Source organism: Pelophylax lessonae (assembly GCF_965119305.1).
Source record: "Pelophylax lessonae genome assembly, chromosome: 7".
Taxonomy (NCBI): Eukaryota; Metazoa; Chordata; class Amphibia; order Anura; family Ranidae; genus Pelophylax; species Pelophylax lessonae.
In genome coordinates, this window is record NC_138774.1 from 74,918,529 (window position 1) to 74,936,383 (window position 17,855).

Genomic DNA, 17,855 nt, shown 5'->3' on the forward strand with positions numbered 1-17,855 from the left:
GGAGAGCTAAAAATGGAACGTGCATATGCAGAACAGCAGAGGTAAAGGAGGCTGCACAGACACCCCAGTGGCCTCTGCATGTGATCTAGGCTAAAGTAAGTGGCATTTAATAAAACCGTAAAAGAGCCAGACTGTTCCTTGCATCTGGCTGTGACAAAATGAGTCACAGTCAACGCTCTTGAGTTACGCTCTCTGGTTTAAAAGAACATAAGCCCTAACATACTTATGCTTTGCTGTCCTCCCAGCTTTAAAGTGCCTCAATACCACCTTATGCTGATTAACCAGGAAAGGCTCTTTGCAGGAAAGTGCAGCCAGTTACAAGACCCTTTGGGGAGGATTTACGAAAACTGGAGTGTGCAAAATCTGGTGCAGCTTTGCATAGAAACCAATCAGCTTTCATGTTTTTTGTCAAAGCCGAATTGAACAAGCTGAAGTTAGAAGCAGATTGGCTACCATGTACAGCTGCACCAGATTTTTGCACTCTCCATTTTTAGTAAATCAATCCCTTTTAAGTCTAAGCGTTCAAAAAGACAACCTTGTGTGTAAGAAGCAACAAGAGAATCTCATGTAAAGGCTCAAAGTGCAAATTCTTCAAAATAGACAAGACCAAATTAAGTTTCCATGGAGGCAAAAGAGGCTGCACAAGCAGAGAAATCCATGTGGCACCGTGCATCCAGCTCTTACCAAGGAGCAACCATAAAAGGAGGGTGAACAGAAAATCTGATAGACCTGGAAGTTTGTCTGTCAAGAGATGGATGTCCACATACTTCTTAGCCAAACCGGTGCATTCAGAATCATCAGAATGCCTTCCAACTTTATTCGGCACAACAGGCGTGGAAGAGCTGCAATGGAGGCAAGGCATAGGTCAGGGAAAACTGATCTCAAGGAGTCACAAGGACATCCATCACAAATGCCTGAGAATCCCTTATTGCAGGACACTAACCTGTCCAGCTTATTATCAAATATGGATGCCAAGACATTCATATTTGGCATTCCACGCTTTAGACAAATCTCTATAAACATCTCCTAGTGAAGGGTCCATATTCCTGGATTCACTTGTGGACTGCCGAGAAAGTACACATGCTAATTTTCCACGTCAGGAATGTGCACAGTGGAGAGGGCCAAAATGTGTAGTTCTGCTCTACACAAGATCAAGCCTTTGTCTTCCTGGGCAGGGCAACTTCTTGTCCTTCCTTGATGGCTGATATAAGACTTCAAATGCAGACAGACCAGTGTAGGAGCCAGCCAAATCTCTAGAAGCTCCAGGATGTTGATCAGCAACTTGCGCTCCTCTAACAACCACCTTCCCTAAACTGAGAGGTTCTCCAGAACACCTCCCCGGCAGGCTGGAATCCATCGTTAGCACCTTCCAGGTTAATAAAAGGAAGCATTTTCTGGCATCCATCATCTGCATCGAAATCCACCATTCCAGAGCCAATCTGATCTTGGGAGTCATATTCATTGACAGATCCAAGGACTCCTGACGCTTGTCCCAAATGGAAGAATATTAAGTTGGAAAGCTCAATAAATAGACCACTGGGACCATATCAAAGACAGCTATCCTCTTCCCCAGAATCCTTATGCAGACTGGAATTGAGGGACCTTAACAACCCCCCCTTTGACTCCCCCTAGAATCAGAGAGAAAGGCATTTCTCCTACTGAAGCAGTACTTAAGGCTGTGCTATGTTGATGACTAAGCGTCTGAACTGATTGTTTCCCATGAAATTGGTTCTCTAGGTACCCCCCACAATGGGAATAGCCTGGGTCCTCGATAACTGGAGCCAAACTGGTAGTGGCTATCCGCTACTGCGAATGGCAGAAGCTGCTGGTAAAGCTGGAAAATTGAAATGTGTAGGTAGACATCCTCCATATCCACTGATGCCAGGAAGTCTCCCTACTGAAGTGAAGCAATCACTGACTGGGTAGTCTCCATCCTGAATTTCTGTACCTTTAGAAACTTAAGAGCTTGAGGTCTAGAAGAGGCTGGTTGGCTGCATTTACCTGCAATTAAAGCTGTGAGACCTCTCTCCTCACGATGACCTCCTGGGACAGCAGCCTTTCCAGAGCAGCAAAGACAACTGCTCTTTTTTTGTGGCTCTGAAGGTCACAAATGGCCAAAGACGTTCCCGCACAACGCAAGTGGGCGCACCCCTTCACCAGGCCCCGTCGTGCCTCTTTTGAACAATGCTATGGCAATGTATCGCTATAGTAACCGGCCCTTACTGCTACAAAAAAGAAATCTTCAGCAATAGTATTAAAAACTGAGGCTTAGCCTTTAACTGTGTTCATTCACCATAGGGTAACAGCATAACCTAATGAGTCATGAAAATGAATTCTCCTGTGATGTACGTTTATGAGAAGTGATTTGCTTCTCTCAGAGCAGAAGGAAGACATCCCTCCCCTAAGGACACTAGCAAAAAACTGAAGTTGAGTGGGAGGGGTTATATTGGGGCTGTCCTTACAGTGTTGTTTGCCAATGTCCAATCACCTAAAAGCAGCACATAATTCAATTTAGTAGTCTAAAATTGATCCTGTGTTCTGCCATATGTACAATTAAGAAATACACGTGTATTGTGTTTTTTTTTTACTTTTTACACAAAACATTGCAACTACATGTTATTTCAAGTGTCCCAAAATGAAGTGTTTTAAGTGTGACCAGGCTCCTATAATCTGATCACTATTCTTCTTATTTTAAGTGGCTTCAGATGATTCGTCTACAATGAAGGACAGCACCCTGCACCAGCGCAAACAAAGAACAGTACACTCCATGGACGAAACACGGTGGGCCTGACCCATCGATAAAAATGTTCAGGGGCAGCTAAACATTACAATCGGTTTTATGTAAAAGTTTTTCAATTGAATAAAACAAGTGAAGGTTTCTTATACTCCGGAAATACAGAATAAGAATGTAAAAAGTTCATCAATGTGTGTTAATAATGTAATAAATTTTCTCTGTCTATATGGTGTAACTAGATATGTGCATTATAGCTTATCCTGACCACATATACAGCCTCTGTTTTCTCAGTGCTGCACAATGGTTGGACCTCGAGTACCTTACTACAAGACTACCAGACAGTTTCTACCTGATGAAAAATATTCAAAAAGCTCCAGGGAGCCTGAAACATTGTGATTTAGACCCATTAGCTTATAGACTACACAAGGGAGCTGTTGACATTACATTTACAGAAGGTGTAAATGTTAAAGGGCTATTCAATTCAAAACCAAACATGTAATATATTGCAGATTACCAATCATTAGATGTGGTGGCTGCATTCGTTTTCTTTTTTTCCCCCTGTTTTTACCTGGTGATCTGGCCAGAATAAAAACCACCTCCTGTATTAGAGTGCCTCCACTTTAATGTACCTTTGGACAAAAGCATTGTTAATCTGAGCGAGGAGAATATTAGATATACTAGCAGATATAGGTACACTAACAAATTAAAGGAGATGTACAGCCAAAGTTCGTTTGGCTGTACATCTCCAATGGATCACAGGAGTGCAGTTCGTTCTGCACTACTAGGACCTGTTTTCAGCAGAGAGCGGTCTGAAATCTGCTCTCTGCTGATATCGCAGAAGTCAGTCCAGGCACCGCGTCATTGTGACCATGGAGTCCGGATCTGCCAGGTGCCTGGTCTGACACCCGGCTCAACCTCTCAGCTCCCCGCTGAGAGCCTGAGCCGGCAGCTCCCCGCTGAGAGCCTGAGCCGGCAGCTCCCCGCTGAGAGCCTGAGCCGGCAGCTCCCCGCCGAGAGCCTGAGCCGGCAGCTCCCCGCCGAGAGCCTGAGCCGGCAGCTCCCCGCCGAGAGCCTGAGCCGGCAGCTCCCCGCCGAGAGCCTGAGCCGGCAGCTCCCCACCCCTCCACAGCCCAGCGCTCAAAAGAGCGAGAAGAAGGCAGAGCAGAGTGATGCCGACCGTCAGCAGCTCTCTAATCGGGGAGCTGTCAGAACTGAGCAATCGGTGGTGTCCGATCGCTCGGTTCTCAGTGCAGAGGCACCGGGGGACAGATGCAGCATCCACCTAGGTAAGTGTAATTAGGGGAAAAATGGAATCTCGTACATCTCCTTTAAAGCCAAATTCCAGATTACACTTTATAAGCAGTTACAGCAACTGTTTTCTTTCCATAAAAAAATAAAATAAAAGCTGAACATTGTAAGCACCCGTCAGTATTAAATGGTTTGTCTCAACACTGACTGCTGGACAGAGCCTGAAAACTTGTTCTTTTGAAAAACAACAGACTTTCTGTGCAGATCACCAGGTGAAAATAGAGGAAAGAAATCCTAATTCATCCATTAACTGCAATATAACAAAATGTTTGCTTTTGGGTTTAAAGTGTTACTAATTTTACTGTTGTGGGTTTAGTATGTATAGGCAGTAAAGCATTCTTGTCATACTCACTGTGGAACCTAAGGGGTAAATCCATTGCATTGTGTATGATGGCTGTTTGATCCTGTCTTTCTGATCCTCCCCTTCTTCCACTGTCTCGGTTTGGTGTGTATTGCTAGAGAGTTTTTTTTATTTTTTCTTGGGAGCGTGCATGTGGTCAGCACAGGGCCAATCAGCACTGTTTAGACAGAGGATCAGGGGAGAATGAAAACTCCTCCTACAAGCTTTACTATGAACTGATAGAAGTCACAAGACTTTTAAACTGCTGATGAGAAAAGGTATTTATCCGTTTATATTTACTAAAATAATTGCATTTCCATGTTCTGTGTACTGTGGGAGACCAGATATAGTGAATGCAGGGCCCTGGGTTTAATTCCACTTGAAAAGGTCACTTGAGAAGAAATCTACATTGACAGAATATGGAGGCTGCCACTGCAAATCTCGCCACTTAAAAAGCAAATTCATTTTTGTGCTCACTGTAAAATCCTTTTTTGAGTCAATTGAGGGACATAGGAGTTCTTACACCATCAGGTTATACTGCCTCCTACAGCAGAACAGATACTAGCAAGAAAAAAGCCACTGGCTAGCACTGGTGAAAGCCCCACCTACAGCCATCATATCCAAATATTGCAGCAAGTTCATAAAAATAAAGGGGGGGGGGTGGGGGTCGTGTGGCCGTTTCCCTCAATGTACTACAGAAAAATGATTTTACAGTGAGTACAAATATCCTATTTTCTATCTAGACCATTAAGTAGTTCAACAGAGGGGTGGGCAACAAAGGCTAACAAACCATAACACTGGAAGCGGACGTAACATGAGGCCTAAATATCCTCCTTGTAGAACTTTAGGAAAATTTAAGAAAATTAAGGCAGAAGACTAGGAGGTAGCCTTGTAATTTGGGAAAAGGGATGCCCAAAAAAACCAAAAAAAACCAAGAAGCACTCACAGATCTTGAAGAGTGCACCTTGACATGAAAGGATGGAACCCAATCCTAAGAGTAGAAAACACCTAGAGAGGGAGGATCGAGAAGCCTGTGTACCCTTATGGAGTTCATCCAGAACAGAATCCACCTTCCTGAAGAATCAGTGGCTGAAAGACTTCATGTAATCCCTGATTGTGCCGAGAGCCGTGAAAAGATGTGGCTGAACCATGATTATAGTGAACCGGGCTGGCAGCGGCACCAAGCCACTGAGAACCAAAGCATGAATTAGAAGTTTCCTACACTGGCCTTAATTGCCTGTGTGAGCATTACACTGCAAGTACCTGTATTAGTCTTCCAATCCGTTCCTGTCCCAGAGAGGGTGAATCTGCCTAACAGGGACACAAACAACAATAAAAACCTGACAATGACCCAAAACATACCACCAAGGCAACATAGGAGTGGCTCAAAAGAAGCACATTAAGGACATGGAGTGGCCTAGTCAGTTTCCAGACCTTAATCCTATAGAAGATGTATAGAGGGAGGTGAAACTTCGAGTTGCCAAGAGACAGTCAAGAAACCTTAAGGATTTAGAGAAGATCTGTAAAGAAGAGTGGACCAAAATCCCTCCTGAGATGTGTGCAAACCTGGTCACCAACTACAAAAAACATCTTACCTCTGTGCTTGCCAACAAGGGTTTCTCCATCAAGTACTATGTCATGTTTTGCTTGAGTATCAAATACTTATTTCACTCATTGAACTGCAACTTAAAGAGTTTGTTACCCTTCAAAAATAAAAATAAAAAATATATCCTGTTCCCTTAAAGCATGAATAACAGCACAGTGCTCGTGCTGTGTAATTTGGCCCCTTGTATAACCTAATAAACCTGGCTAATCAAGCCTGGTTCTGCCCTCCCCCTTTTAAACTGACCACCGTTTATCATGGCTGCTGAGCCTTGACACCGTGGTCAGTTTACGTGCCTCTGTCATTCTCAGCTCTGCTCTCCCCTGTCCCCATGCCCCCTCCCCTCCTGCTGTTCTAACTACAGTATAACCATACAATCCCCTCTATAAAATAACATTGTGTCCCCCAGTGTCTGTTAAATAAAAAAAAGATGCTGATTTCTACCTTACATCAGAGCGTCTCCAAGTGCTCACATGACCAATCGGCTCTCTCCTCCACAGCGGATGTCAGCGGGAGTTCTCGGCCCCTTCTGCTATAGCAGCCGGGGAGAGGAGAGTGCCAAGGAGTCATGTGAGCGCTGGAAGATGCTCTGATGTAAGATAGAAATCTGGATTTTGTTTTATAATACAGACACTGGGACACAATGTTATTTTACAGAGGGGATTGTATGGTTATACTGGAGTGGGTTAACAACCACTTTAATTTATAGCATTTGTTTTATGTGTTTTTTTCAGGATTTTTGGTTGATATTCTGCATCATTTTAAATATACCTATGATAAAAATGAAAGGCTTCCATTTCTTTGTAAGTAGGCAAACTTACAAAATCTGTACAAAACAGAGAAAAAGTTTTGCCTTTATTTACACTTTAATGCCTTGTTCACCTGGGCTTTAATTTTTAGTATGTACAGCAAGCTTTTACAAAGCATTTGCAGAACTTTCAATAAGTACCATTCAGTTTAGGAATGTTATAGACAGATATCAATGGGAGCGCTGGCTGTCACAAGCTAGCTTCAGTAATGGCTTTAGCACTAATTCAGGCTTGTTGAAAGCCTGCTAAGCTTGTGTGAAGTAACAGTTACCCCCCCCCCCCCCCCCCCACTAAGATCTATGTATATTTTCCAAACTGGTGCTGCCATTCCAAGAAGCTGTAAAAATATTTATAAATAAAACACAAACTATGAATGAAAGATGAACAGATGATTGAAAGGTCTGCCTCCTCCATTCATAGATCCTATTTCATGTGCTTCATGCCTACTGAAAGGTCCATAAACGCTTGCTGTGCACCCTTCTTTTATACAAGCTGAAGCCTGACTGCCAAAAGCACTTAAAGCCTAAGTGCAGCCAAAATAAAAACACAAATAAGCACACAGGACATAGCTTGCATTCAAGTAGGACGTGTCCCTTGTGCTGATATCTATTCTATTAGGCGAAATCCTCCTCCATTCTTGCGCCCGTAATGTTCCAGTGCAGTGGGGGTTAATAGAACTGTAGAAGCGGTCACAGGCTCTCATCAAGAGTGCTTGACTGTTCCTGCCTTTTTGCGACCAGCTCCGCCTTTTAATGAAGCTGCACTACAGTGTCTGTGAATGAAACAATCTATGAAGGAAGGATGGGGGAATGATTTAAAGGTCTGCCCCCTCCATTCATAGATCCTATTTCATTCATAGAAGCTATAATATGGCATGGTCGGACACTCTTCATGAGAGCCTGGGACCGCTCCCAGAGTGCTACTTTTCTCCGCTGAAAAGGAATATTGTGGTGGTGGTGGTGGTGGTGGGGGGGGGGGGGGGGGGTGGGGGGTCATGAATGGAGAATTTCACCTAACAAAAAAGGCATCGGCACAAGGGACGCATTCTGACTAATTTATGTCCCAAGTGTTGATTTTTGGGTTTCCTATATAGGCTGTACTTAGGCTTTAAAGAGGAAGTAAACCCTCCTCTGCAAGTTGTACCCATGATAAGGCTTACCTATAGGTACTGTAAATATCTCCTAAACATGTACCGTTTAGGAGATATTTACCTTAAATGCAGCCAGTGACATCACTGGCACATGCGCTCTGAAGGAATGGCCACTGGTGCCGTTCCTTCAGAGCCCCGTGCCGTGACTGTCGGCTCCTGCGCGCATGCGCGGGAGTGACGTAATCGCGGCTCCAGCCAATCAGATGGCCGGATGCCGCATACCCGGAAGACGGGCGACAGAACATGTCACCCATGAGATAGTTGAGCGGTCGGGGCTTCGATTTAAGTTAAGTATTTAATAATGAGCTAGTATGCGATGCATACTAGCTCATTATGCGTTTGTCTTTCAGGTGTTTTTTAAAAAAAAAAAAAGAAAAACGGAGGTTTACAACCTCTTTAAAAGGCACTACAAGGAGCCTACACTTCAGGAACGTTACCTAGGCCAGGTCAGGTCAAGTTTAGAATCACATTGAATATTTTTGTACAAGATAATTTACTGACACACGTCTCTTCTGTTCAACAAACATCACTCTTGCAGCTTTTGAAACTCTGTATTTTTAAACATTTTTTCCAAAAAAAAAAAAATCATATACAGTTTTTAAAAAGAGGAACAAATTTAATTTACACAGAAGTACTAAATGTACATCATTCTTTAAAAAAAATCATTCTACATTATAAATACAGTAGAAATTCTTTTATAGTACTATATTTAGACCATAATGTTGGTTTAGGGATTGAAAGGGTGAAAGATGATGTAGGGGGGGAGAGGAAGGGGGGGTGCAGTAATGTTTTTTTTTTTTCTTAAAACATTTTGCGAATGGAAATAAATACCGAAACTGGTGAGAGGTTATTACAGTAAGGAGTAGACTAACAATACGTCTGTCTGGATGAGGGAAGACACACGGGGAGGTTTTGCTTTGCAGGCGACTGACCTAGCATGAGAAAATATTCTAACAACTTGATGATGGAATAGTGAATTTATTACTACGATTTACTCTGACCTTTCTCCGTAATAAAACAAACATGGAGACATCATGACAGGCAATTAACACTCATATTAATGTCCAATAATACCTGGCTTTGTCTGTCAAATTACTTCGGGACTGTATGCTGTTTTCAACTGGGTATTTTATTCCAAGCACCCAATGGGGAAGGGGGACTTAAACGTCTGGATGAAGCAGCTCATTCAAGTGTTAATGCTGAGGAGGTGATACAATTGGCACATGTGCCTAACGGAAACATTGGTAGATTAATAGTGTCCACTGTTATCCATGTGCAATTTATACCCTACCAAGTTACGGCAATCATGGCCCACTAGGTAACTAAATGCCACCTAGGGCTCAGCTAAACACATGACAAGGATAAAGTAACTCATTGAGAAAGAAACCTTTGGTCTCCTGACCTTCTTCTGGCTGTCACGTTAATCCTCTATCTTCAACACCCAAGTCACTCACTCAGCATGACAGCCAAAGGTCTCCCTCATTGACCTTCTTCTGGCTGTCACGTTAATCCTCTATCTTCAACACCATCTGAGTCACTCACTCAGCATGACCGCCAGGGTACTAGCATTTTTTGGAAGAAGGTCAGCAATGGCAAAAACGTTTCGTTCGCCAAACGTTGTCAAGGACAATTGCTTCATTTGCAACAAAATAACATCAAAAGAAGCAGCTGGCAACAACGGGTGAATCTCACTTTACTGCCCTACTAAAGCTCTTTGGACTAACTTTTTAGTCGCCCACGCAGGGACCCGCTTGAGTCATTTACACAAAGAAGCCTCCAAGGTGCCTGATGCTGCCCAGAGACATTTTCTGCTGCTATGGACCGGGACCAGGAGGATTCTTCTGGCGAACGTGCTACAGTCAAATATCGCCCAAGTCATTATAATGTCACCGTAGGACAGGGAACGCTCACTGATTACCACTTTCATTGAAGATTGACTTGTCTATAAGGAAGCCTAATTCCTACCTTTCTCCATAACCCAGCTATTATATTCATCCATAAGCATCAATAATCTTGCACATTTCTTCTAAAGGATGCAACAGGTACAAAAGGAACTGGGTTGCCCTATCCAGCACAGACGTAATAGTACGACTCCATGTCAACGTAGAAGTTACCTTGTTTTGATTTCTACCACCCCCATGTCTCTGATGGTTACCCCTTTATTCTTGATGCACCCCCAAAAACAAAACAAAAAAGTGAATATTTTTCATGTATAGCGCCATCGTGTGCACTGTGCATTCATTTGCTATTTTCCCAGATAGGAAAATAATAATAATAATAAAAAAATACAACACAGAACATAAAAAATCCCCTGACTTTGATGCTTGAATAACTTAAAGAAATATCATTACAATAAACTTTAATACGTTTGTTTTGAAGTCAGTCCCTTCAGTTTCCTCTTTAAGGGCGAAAGTTTTTTTTATTCCTTTGTAATTTTTTTTTTTTTGACAGTTCAAGTTGAGATGAGAAAAACAGATGGAAGTGGGAGGTAAAAGGGGAGGGAAAAAAAAACGACAAAAAAAGTTTTGAAGGCAACAGATCACCAGTTGAATGTGTTCTTTGAAAAGTTCTGTCTGGGGAGATAGCCGGCCTGTGCCGGAAAGTTCCCAACTTTCCACCTAAAAGACGGCACGATTTCTCCATGGAACCACTTGCCGCACCGTGCGGACAAATGGGGAAAAAGGAAAGAAAATTGAGGCTTAATCTGAAAATGCGTGCCCTCCTGTCTCCAAGTACTGCGGCGGCTCATGTCCTGCTCAAGACATCATTGTTCGTCTCCCCAGGCAATTTATTACTCACGGCTCGCTCGCTCGTTTCCTTCCCCTGTTATCTATTTAACGTCCTGGCCCCCAGGCCTCCGTTGTGGTTGGGGGTATGGTACGAGTCTGTGCGGTGGACTGGGGAGGAAAAGGGAGAGGAAGAAGAGGAGTGATGGTACGAAGACTGGGCTGAGGAACGCAGAAGAGCATTGGTACTTCCACCGCTCTGGGGCTGCTGTAGGTTTAAGATACTGTCGATGGCACTCTGCAGGTGCTCATTTAGAGTGTCATCCTGTGGGCTGTCACTGGAGAAGCTGGCGTTGTCCACATCAAACTGCTCTGACTTCAGCCTTTTGGCTGATGGAATTGACATCTCCCAATTCAAATCAGACTCATGTTCTGGTGGTTCTGACTTGACCGCCTGTCGGTAAAATCCTGGCTCATCGTCCTTGGCCTCTCTTCTTAAGCTCATGGTCATCTCTTCATTATTATTGGTCTTGGTTTCCCCTCTGCCAAAGAACACCAACTTTGAGCTTTCTTCTTTCTTCACCTTTTCATTCTCTGGGACTCCTTGAACCTTATGGGATGTAATGACACTTCTGGATCCATCTTCCTGCTTTATCACCTGGGTCATAACTGGAGTTTGTGCAGGTGTTTCGACCGCTGGCCTGGTGTCTGCCGGCTTACCGGTCACAAAGGCATCCACATTCTCCCGATACGTCTTACGAAGGGGTAGCCTACAGAATGTTGCCATGGGCTTCTTTTCAGCAGGTGATGAGTGGTCCAACGTACCATTCATCTGCCCGGTGGGTGTGGTGGTTGTGGCTGTGGTTGGGTTTACAGTTGTCTTAATGACAGTGCTGGCGGGTGTTGTGGGAGGGGCAGGAGGTGGAGGTGGTGGGTTGTGATGAACGGGGTCCAGAGCAGTGTTATGAATGACTTTGCTCAGCCCTGCCTCCTGCTTGATCTTCAGCTTCAGCCCAATACGACTACGGGCCTCGTATGTTTTGATTGGAGGTTTGCTGCGTGAAGGGAGTGCATCGTCATCTGCATCAAGCGACGGTGAGGCTTTGGCCCAAGTGACAGATGGGGAGCCCCCACTGCTGTGCTTGATCACTAGCTTGGTAGGGTGTATTGGTGTGGAGGTCTGCATTGCCATGGGTTTCTGGATCTCTGCTGCAGGGGCAGGACATGGTGAGGAAGAGACAGAGGCCACAGAAGGGGGTACCGTTTGAGACCGTGAAGATGAGGAAGAGACATATTCATCTGCAGAAGAACGAGAGACAGAGTTATCAAACATTTGTCAGAGGAATAAATCACTTCTCATACTGCGCTCATTTAAAGTATTTTTTTTTAAACAAATTTAGCCCTATACATACTGTACATCCTACATAAATAGGACAAGCCTTTTTCTCATTTAACCCCCGGGTATTGTCGCCAACTGCAACAGGAAGAAATGCCAGGGAAGCAATGGCGAGGTGAGTATAGTTTGGTCAGGGGGCCCCTTTGGAATAATACTGTCACAAGTGTATGTAAACCCTAACATTGAACTTTTCCTATTTGCCCTCTTTTGGTCACATAACTATTACCATTGAAGTGTTTTGTTACATCTGTTTGAGAAGTGCAAAAAACACCTATTGATTTTGCCGGAAATCTTATGAGCTGATAATTTTCTTGTGTTCTCTGCCAGTGCACAAGAAGAGCTTATGGTGATGAAGAGGAGACGAGCAGAAGTTCTTTGTTATCGATCAGAAATGAAGTAGGCAGGGCTGACACCACGTGATAAATAAATAAATAAATACACATCTTTTTGCAGGTAAAAAAATGTGCATTTATTATTTTTTTTTTTTACTGGGAACCTGTAAAGCATTGCACCCGAGATCAGCAGATCACTTGTGCCATGCAGGACTCCTGTAGACTTGTCAGTGTATCGGTTTGCTTGTACATACAGTGGGTACGGAAAGTATTCAGACCCCCTTAAATTTTTCACTCTTTGTTATATTGCAGCCATTTGCTAAAATCATTTAAGTTAATTCTTCTTCCTCATGAATGTACACATAGCACCCCATACTGACAGAAAAACACAGAATTGTTGACATTGTTGCAGATTTATTAAAAAAGAAAAACTGAAATATCACATGGTCCTAAGTATTCAGACCCTTTGCTGTGACACTCATATATTTAACTCAGGTGCTTTCCATTTCTTCTGATCATCCTTGAGATGGTTCTACACCTTCATTTGAGTCCAGCTGTGTTTGATTATACTGATTGGACTTGATTAGGAAAGCCACACACCTGTCTATATAAGACCTTCCAGATCACAATGCATATCAGAGCAAATGAGAATCATGAGGTCAAAAATAACTGCCTGAAGAGCTCAGAGACAGAATTGTGGCAAGGCACAGATCTGGCCAAGGTTACAAAAAAGATTTCTGCTGCACTTAAGGTTCCTAAGAGCACAGTGGCCTCCATAATCCTCAAATGGAAGACGTTTGGGATGACCAGAACCCTTCCTAGAGCTGGCCGTCCGGCCAAACTGAGCTATCGGGGGAGAAGAGCCTTGGTGAGAGAGGTAAAGAAGAACCCAAATATCACTGTGGCTGAGCTCCAGAGATGCAGTCAGGAGATGGGAGAAAGTTGTAGAAAGTCAACCATCACTGCAGCCCTCCACCAGTCGGGGCTTTATGGCAGAGTGGCCCGACGGAAGCCTCTCCTCAGTGTAAGACACATGAAAGCCTGCATGGAGTTTGCTAAAAAAACACCTGAAGGACTCCAAGATGCTGAGAAATAAGATTCTCTGGTCTGATGAGACCAAAATAGAACTTTTTGGCATTAATTCTAAGCGGTATGTGTGGAGAAAACCAGGCACTGCTCATCACCTGTCCAATACAGTCCCAACAGTGAAGCATGGTGGTGGCAGCATCATGCTGTGGGGGTGTTTTTCAGCTGCAGGGACAGGACGACTGGTTGCAATCGAGGGAAAGATGAATGCGGCCAAGTACAGGGATATCCTGGACAAAAACCTTCTCCAGAGTGCTCTGGACCTCAGACTGGGCCGAAGGTTTACCTTCCAACAAGACAATGACCCTAAGCACACAGCTAAAATAACGAAGGAGTGGCTTCACAACAACTCCGTGACTGTTCTTGAATGGCCCAGCCAGAGCCCTGACTTAAACCTAATTGAGCATCTCTGGAGAGACCTAAAAATGGCTGTCCACCAACGTTTACCATCCAACCTGACAGAACTGGAGAGGATCTGCAAGGAGGAATGGCAGAGGATCCCCAAATCCAGGTGTGAAAGACTTGTTGCATCTTTCCCAAAAAGACTCCTGGCTGTATTAGATCAAAAGGGGGCTTCTACTAAATACTGAGCAAAGGGTCTGAATACTTAGGACCATGTGATATTTCAGTTTTTCTTTTTTAATAAATCTGCCACAATGTCAACAATTCTGTGTTTTTCTGTCAGTATGGGGTGCTATGTGTACATTCATGAGGAAGAAGAATGAACTTAAATGATTTTAGCAAATGGCTGCAATATAACAAAGAGTGAAAAATTTAAGGGGGTCTGAATACTTTCCGTACCCACTGTAGTACGGGCCGGTAGATACAATGAACTACCACAGCCCTCAACAACAGCGCCATGGTAGTTCATTGCAAACTACAAACCCACAGCCGCAAAGGCTTGGGAAATGTAGATTTCCATTCACAGAACTCTGCAACACGTTCCAAAAGGTGAACTTATCCTTTAACCTCTTCCATACCACAGTACGTCACATGACGTCCTGGGCTTTGTGTGGGGATACCTGAATGATGCCTGTTCAGCTGCTTGATTGTTCTAAAAGGTGGCAGGAGGGGACAAACAAACAGGTAACCAGTGGAAAAATTGTAAAGCAGTGCCTATGTAGATTTTTTTAAACACTTCAAGACCGGAAGATTTTCCTGCTTAACAGTGGCGTAGCGTGGGGGGGGGCAGCCGCAACATCTGGGGGGGGGCGCATCTGCAGTGTCACTCTGTCTGTCTGACTCTAACATACACAGTTCACACACTGTCTGCGGCTGCCTCCATCTTTAGGCTGGGAGATGTCCAGCGCGGCCGCCCTATGGCTGAAAATGGTGGGTCGGGGCGGGGCTGGACTGTGCCTCACCTGTCCATTGGTGTAGGGTGGGGTGGCGTTGCATCACCTGATTAGAGCCAGAGGCTCTAATAGGCTTCAAAAAAGGGTGGACCCGGCCATTGTGTGACCAGCGTGCCCCTTTCAATGCATTCTGCATTGATGGGGGCACGCTGGTCTCTCTGCATTGAATGGGGGCACGCTGGTCATTCTGCATTGAAAGGGGGCACGCTGGTCATTCTGCATTGAAAGGGGGAACGCTGGTCATTCTGCATTGAAAGGGGGCACGCTGGTCTCGCTGCATTGAAAGGGGGCACGCTGGTCTCGCTGCATTGAAAGGGGGCACGCTGGTCTCACTGCATTGAAAGGGGGCACGCTGGTCTCACTGCATTGAAAGGGGGCACGCTGGTCTCACTGCATTGAAAGGGGGCACGCTGGACATTCAAACTTGTATTTAGATGCATTTTACTTTAATTACATCAGTATTTTCATAACAAACAATACATGTGCTTAGGGGGTAAGGGTTTCTTTAACTAATCTAGTGGAAGAGATTCGAGTGCTAAAATCCCGCGGGTTAGGGGGCGCAAATTACTTGAATTGCCCCGGGTGCTGACAACCCACGTTACGTCACTACTGCTTAATGACCAGGCCCTATTTTGCAATTCAGCACTGCGTTATTTTAACGGACAATTGCGTGGTCGTGCGAAGCTGTACCCAAATAAAATTGAAGTCCTTTTTTTCCTATAAATAGAGCTTTCTTTTGGAGGTATTTGATCACCTGTGCGATTTTTATTTATTGCGCTATAAACAAAAAAAGAGTGACAATTTTGAAAGAAAAAAAACACAATATTTTTCACATTCTGCTATATAACATTTCCAAAAAAAAAAATGTAAAAATCAAAATTTAACATTTTAGGCCAATTAGTTTTCTGCTACATATTTTTGGTAGGAAAAAAAAAAAATAATCGCAATAAGCGTATTTTGATTGGTTTGCGCAAAAGTTATTGTGTCTACTAACTACAGGAAAGATTTATATAATTTTTATTGTTTTTTACTAGTAATGGTGGCAATCTGTGATTTTTTGCGGGACTGCGACATTGCGGCGGACAGATCAGACCTCTCACTGACACTTTTGGGGGTACCAGTGACATTACTACAGTAATCAGTGCTAAAAATATGTACTGTTACTGTAATAACCCCTTCCCTGCCAATGGCATTAACAGTGTTGGTGATCAAGGGGTTAAATGTGACCCTAGGGGAGTGATTCTAACTGTGGGGGGTTGGGCATGTGAGATTACCATAGAGACATGCGAGCCTATATAGCAGGATCACATGGTCTCTGTGATCATATCAGGTAGAAGGACGGATGGCTGTGTTTACATCAGCCGTCTGTCCTTCTCTGTCGGCAGGGGCAAGATCACCGGTGTAAGGCGGCAATTGGAGCCGCCTGACACACGCACTGGCTCCCCGGCTGACGAGGGGGGGGATTTTTGACTTACCGTAAAAACCCTTTCTCTGATGTTCATTGACGAACACAGTTCCTTATCTTCTTGACCACTGGATTATACTGCCCCCTACAGGAGTAGGACACAAGGCAGGAAAAAGCTTGCCTATGCATATGGGGCAGTCTCAGGGAGTATACCCCCACTCTCAGCTATAGGCACTCAGTTTTGTTACAAGCAGCGTCAGAAGAAAGCCAAGTTCACAGAGGAGTGAGTGCTGTGTCCGTCAATGAACATCAGAGAAATTGATTTTACGGTAAGTGAAAAATCCCATTTTCTCTTTCGTTCATTGGCGGATCCAGCTCCTTATCTTCTTGACCATTGGGATGTCCCAAAGCAGTGTCAAACATGAGGGGAGGGAACAGCAAGAAAAAATTCCCAAGGTTAAACTGTAGCCAACCAGGTAACATGGAGCTCAACCATAAACAACTGGAGCTCACCTGAAAAAAACAATAGACCCTCAAAGAGGACCAGATGCTCTAAACAGCAGCCTGCAAAACCTTGCGGCCAAATAAAGCATCTGCAGATGCCAACACATCCACCTTATAAAACTTTGTGAAAGTATGAACAGACTGGCCAGGTGGCAGCTATGCAAAACTGCAGCACTGATGCCTGATGACAGAAAGCCCAAGACGCACTAAGCACCCAAGTAGTGTGTAAAATGGGAGGTAGATGGCGCTGCCTGCATGAACCGCTATGTGCAATAAATATAAATATACAATCCTAATAGGCAGAATAAAATCTTAAATAAAGTGCTTAATCAATAAAATTCATAAAAATTAAAGTGAATAAGTGCAATAGAATCCATAAAGATCCAAGTGAAAAAGTGCAAAAAAGGGGCCAAGGCCCTTACCTGAAAGTGCTCAAGTGACTGTGCAAGGAAGGAATAGCCCCAGAAATAGGCTCAACTTCCTTAGAATAGAAAGGGTGAAAGAGTTGTTGATGCAACTCAGATATGCAGTGACCATAGGAAAGGAACAAATTGATATAACCAATCAGATAGTGAACAATGTGGTAAAGCCGCACTGGTGCAAAAAAATCACATATACAGTGTTATAAAGATTATTGTAATGAGCAGGTAGGCCCAATAGGGCGTGCAACAAATGCAAAAAAGTATATGCCGTCTGTGCCGAGGACCCTGGAAGTGCTGGAGAATGAAAGCCACCTCTAGAGACCATGGATTCTTGTCCCATTTTACCAGAATCTCTTTTTGCAGAAATCTCGTGTGGAACTGTGCAAATGGAACCACCTCGAAGGTAGACCCCATCAGGCAGCACCCGCATGCAAGCCCGGAAGGATGACCGTCTGTTGGACAACAGAAGCTGAATTGTCTCCTGCAAGGTCTGGAGTTTTTCCAGAGTCAGACCAAGATAGTTCAGTTTTGTGGACAGAACCAGACCAAACTTCTGAAGGTTCAGAAACTAACCGAACTCCCTCAGAGTTCACAGAGTGTTGTCCATCAGAGCAGTCAGAGGCTCCGCTCGCAAAAGATGGTAAAGGTACCCCCGTTCTGCAATTCCCCACTGACACAACAATGC

The 17,855-nt window shown here is 44.1% G+C and overlaps 2 protein-coding genes across 3 annotated transcripts in view; one reads left to right on the forward strand and one right to left on the reverse strand.

Annotated features, from left to right (window-relative positions):
* The window catches only part of LOC309560471 (calpain-2 catalytic subunit-like), a gene marked incomplete at both ends in the record, with an annotated part of 90,016 nt that extends 87,293 nt beyond the window's left edge, over positions 1–2,723 (forward strand). Inside the window, one exon of the mRNA XM_082264104.1 lies at positions 2,697–2,723. Coding sequence (XP_082120230.1) covers positions 2,697–2,723 — 27 coding nt within the window. The remainder of the gene's footprint in view (positions 1–2,696) is intronic.
* Positions 2,724–10,729: 8,006 nt separating this feature from the next.
* Positions 10,730–17,855, reverse strand: part of BICRA (BRD4 interacting chromatin remodeling complex associated protein) — a 173,119-nt gene continuing 165,993 nt past the window's right edge. For both annotated transcript variants that reach the window (XM_082263385.1, XM_082263384.1), the window contains one exon: positions 10,730–11,969. In XM_082263385.1, coding sequence (XP_082119511.1) covers positions 10,771–11,969 — 1,199 coding nt within the window. In that variant the 3' untranslated portion in view covers positions 10,730–10,770. The remainder of the gene's footprint in view (positions 11,970–17,855) is intronic.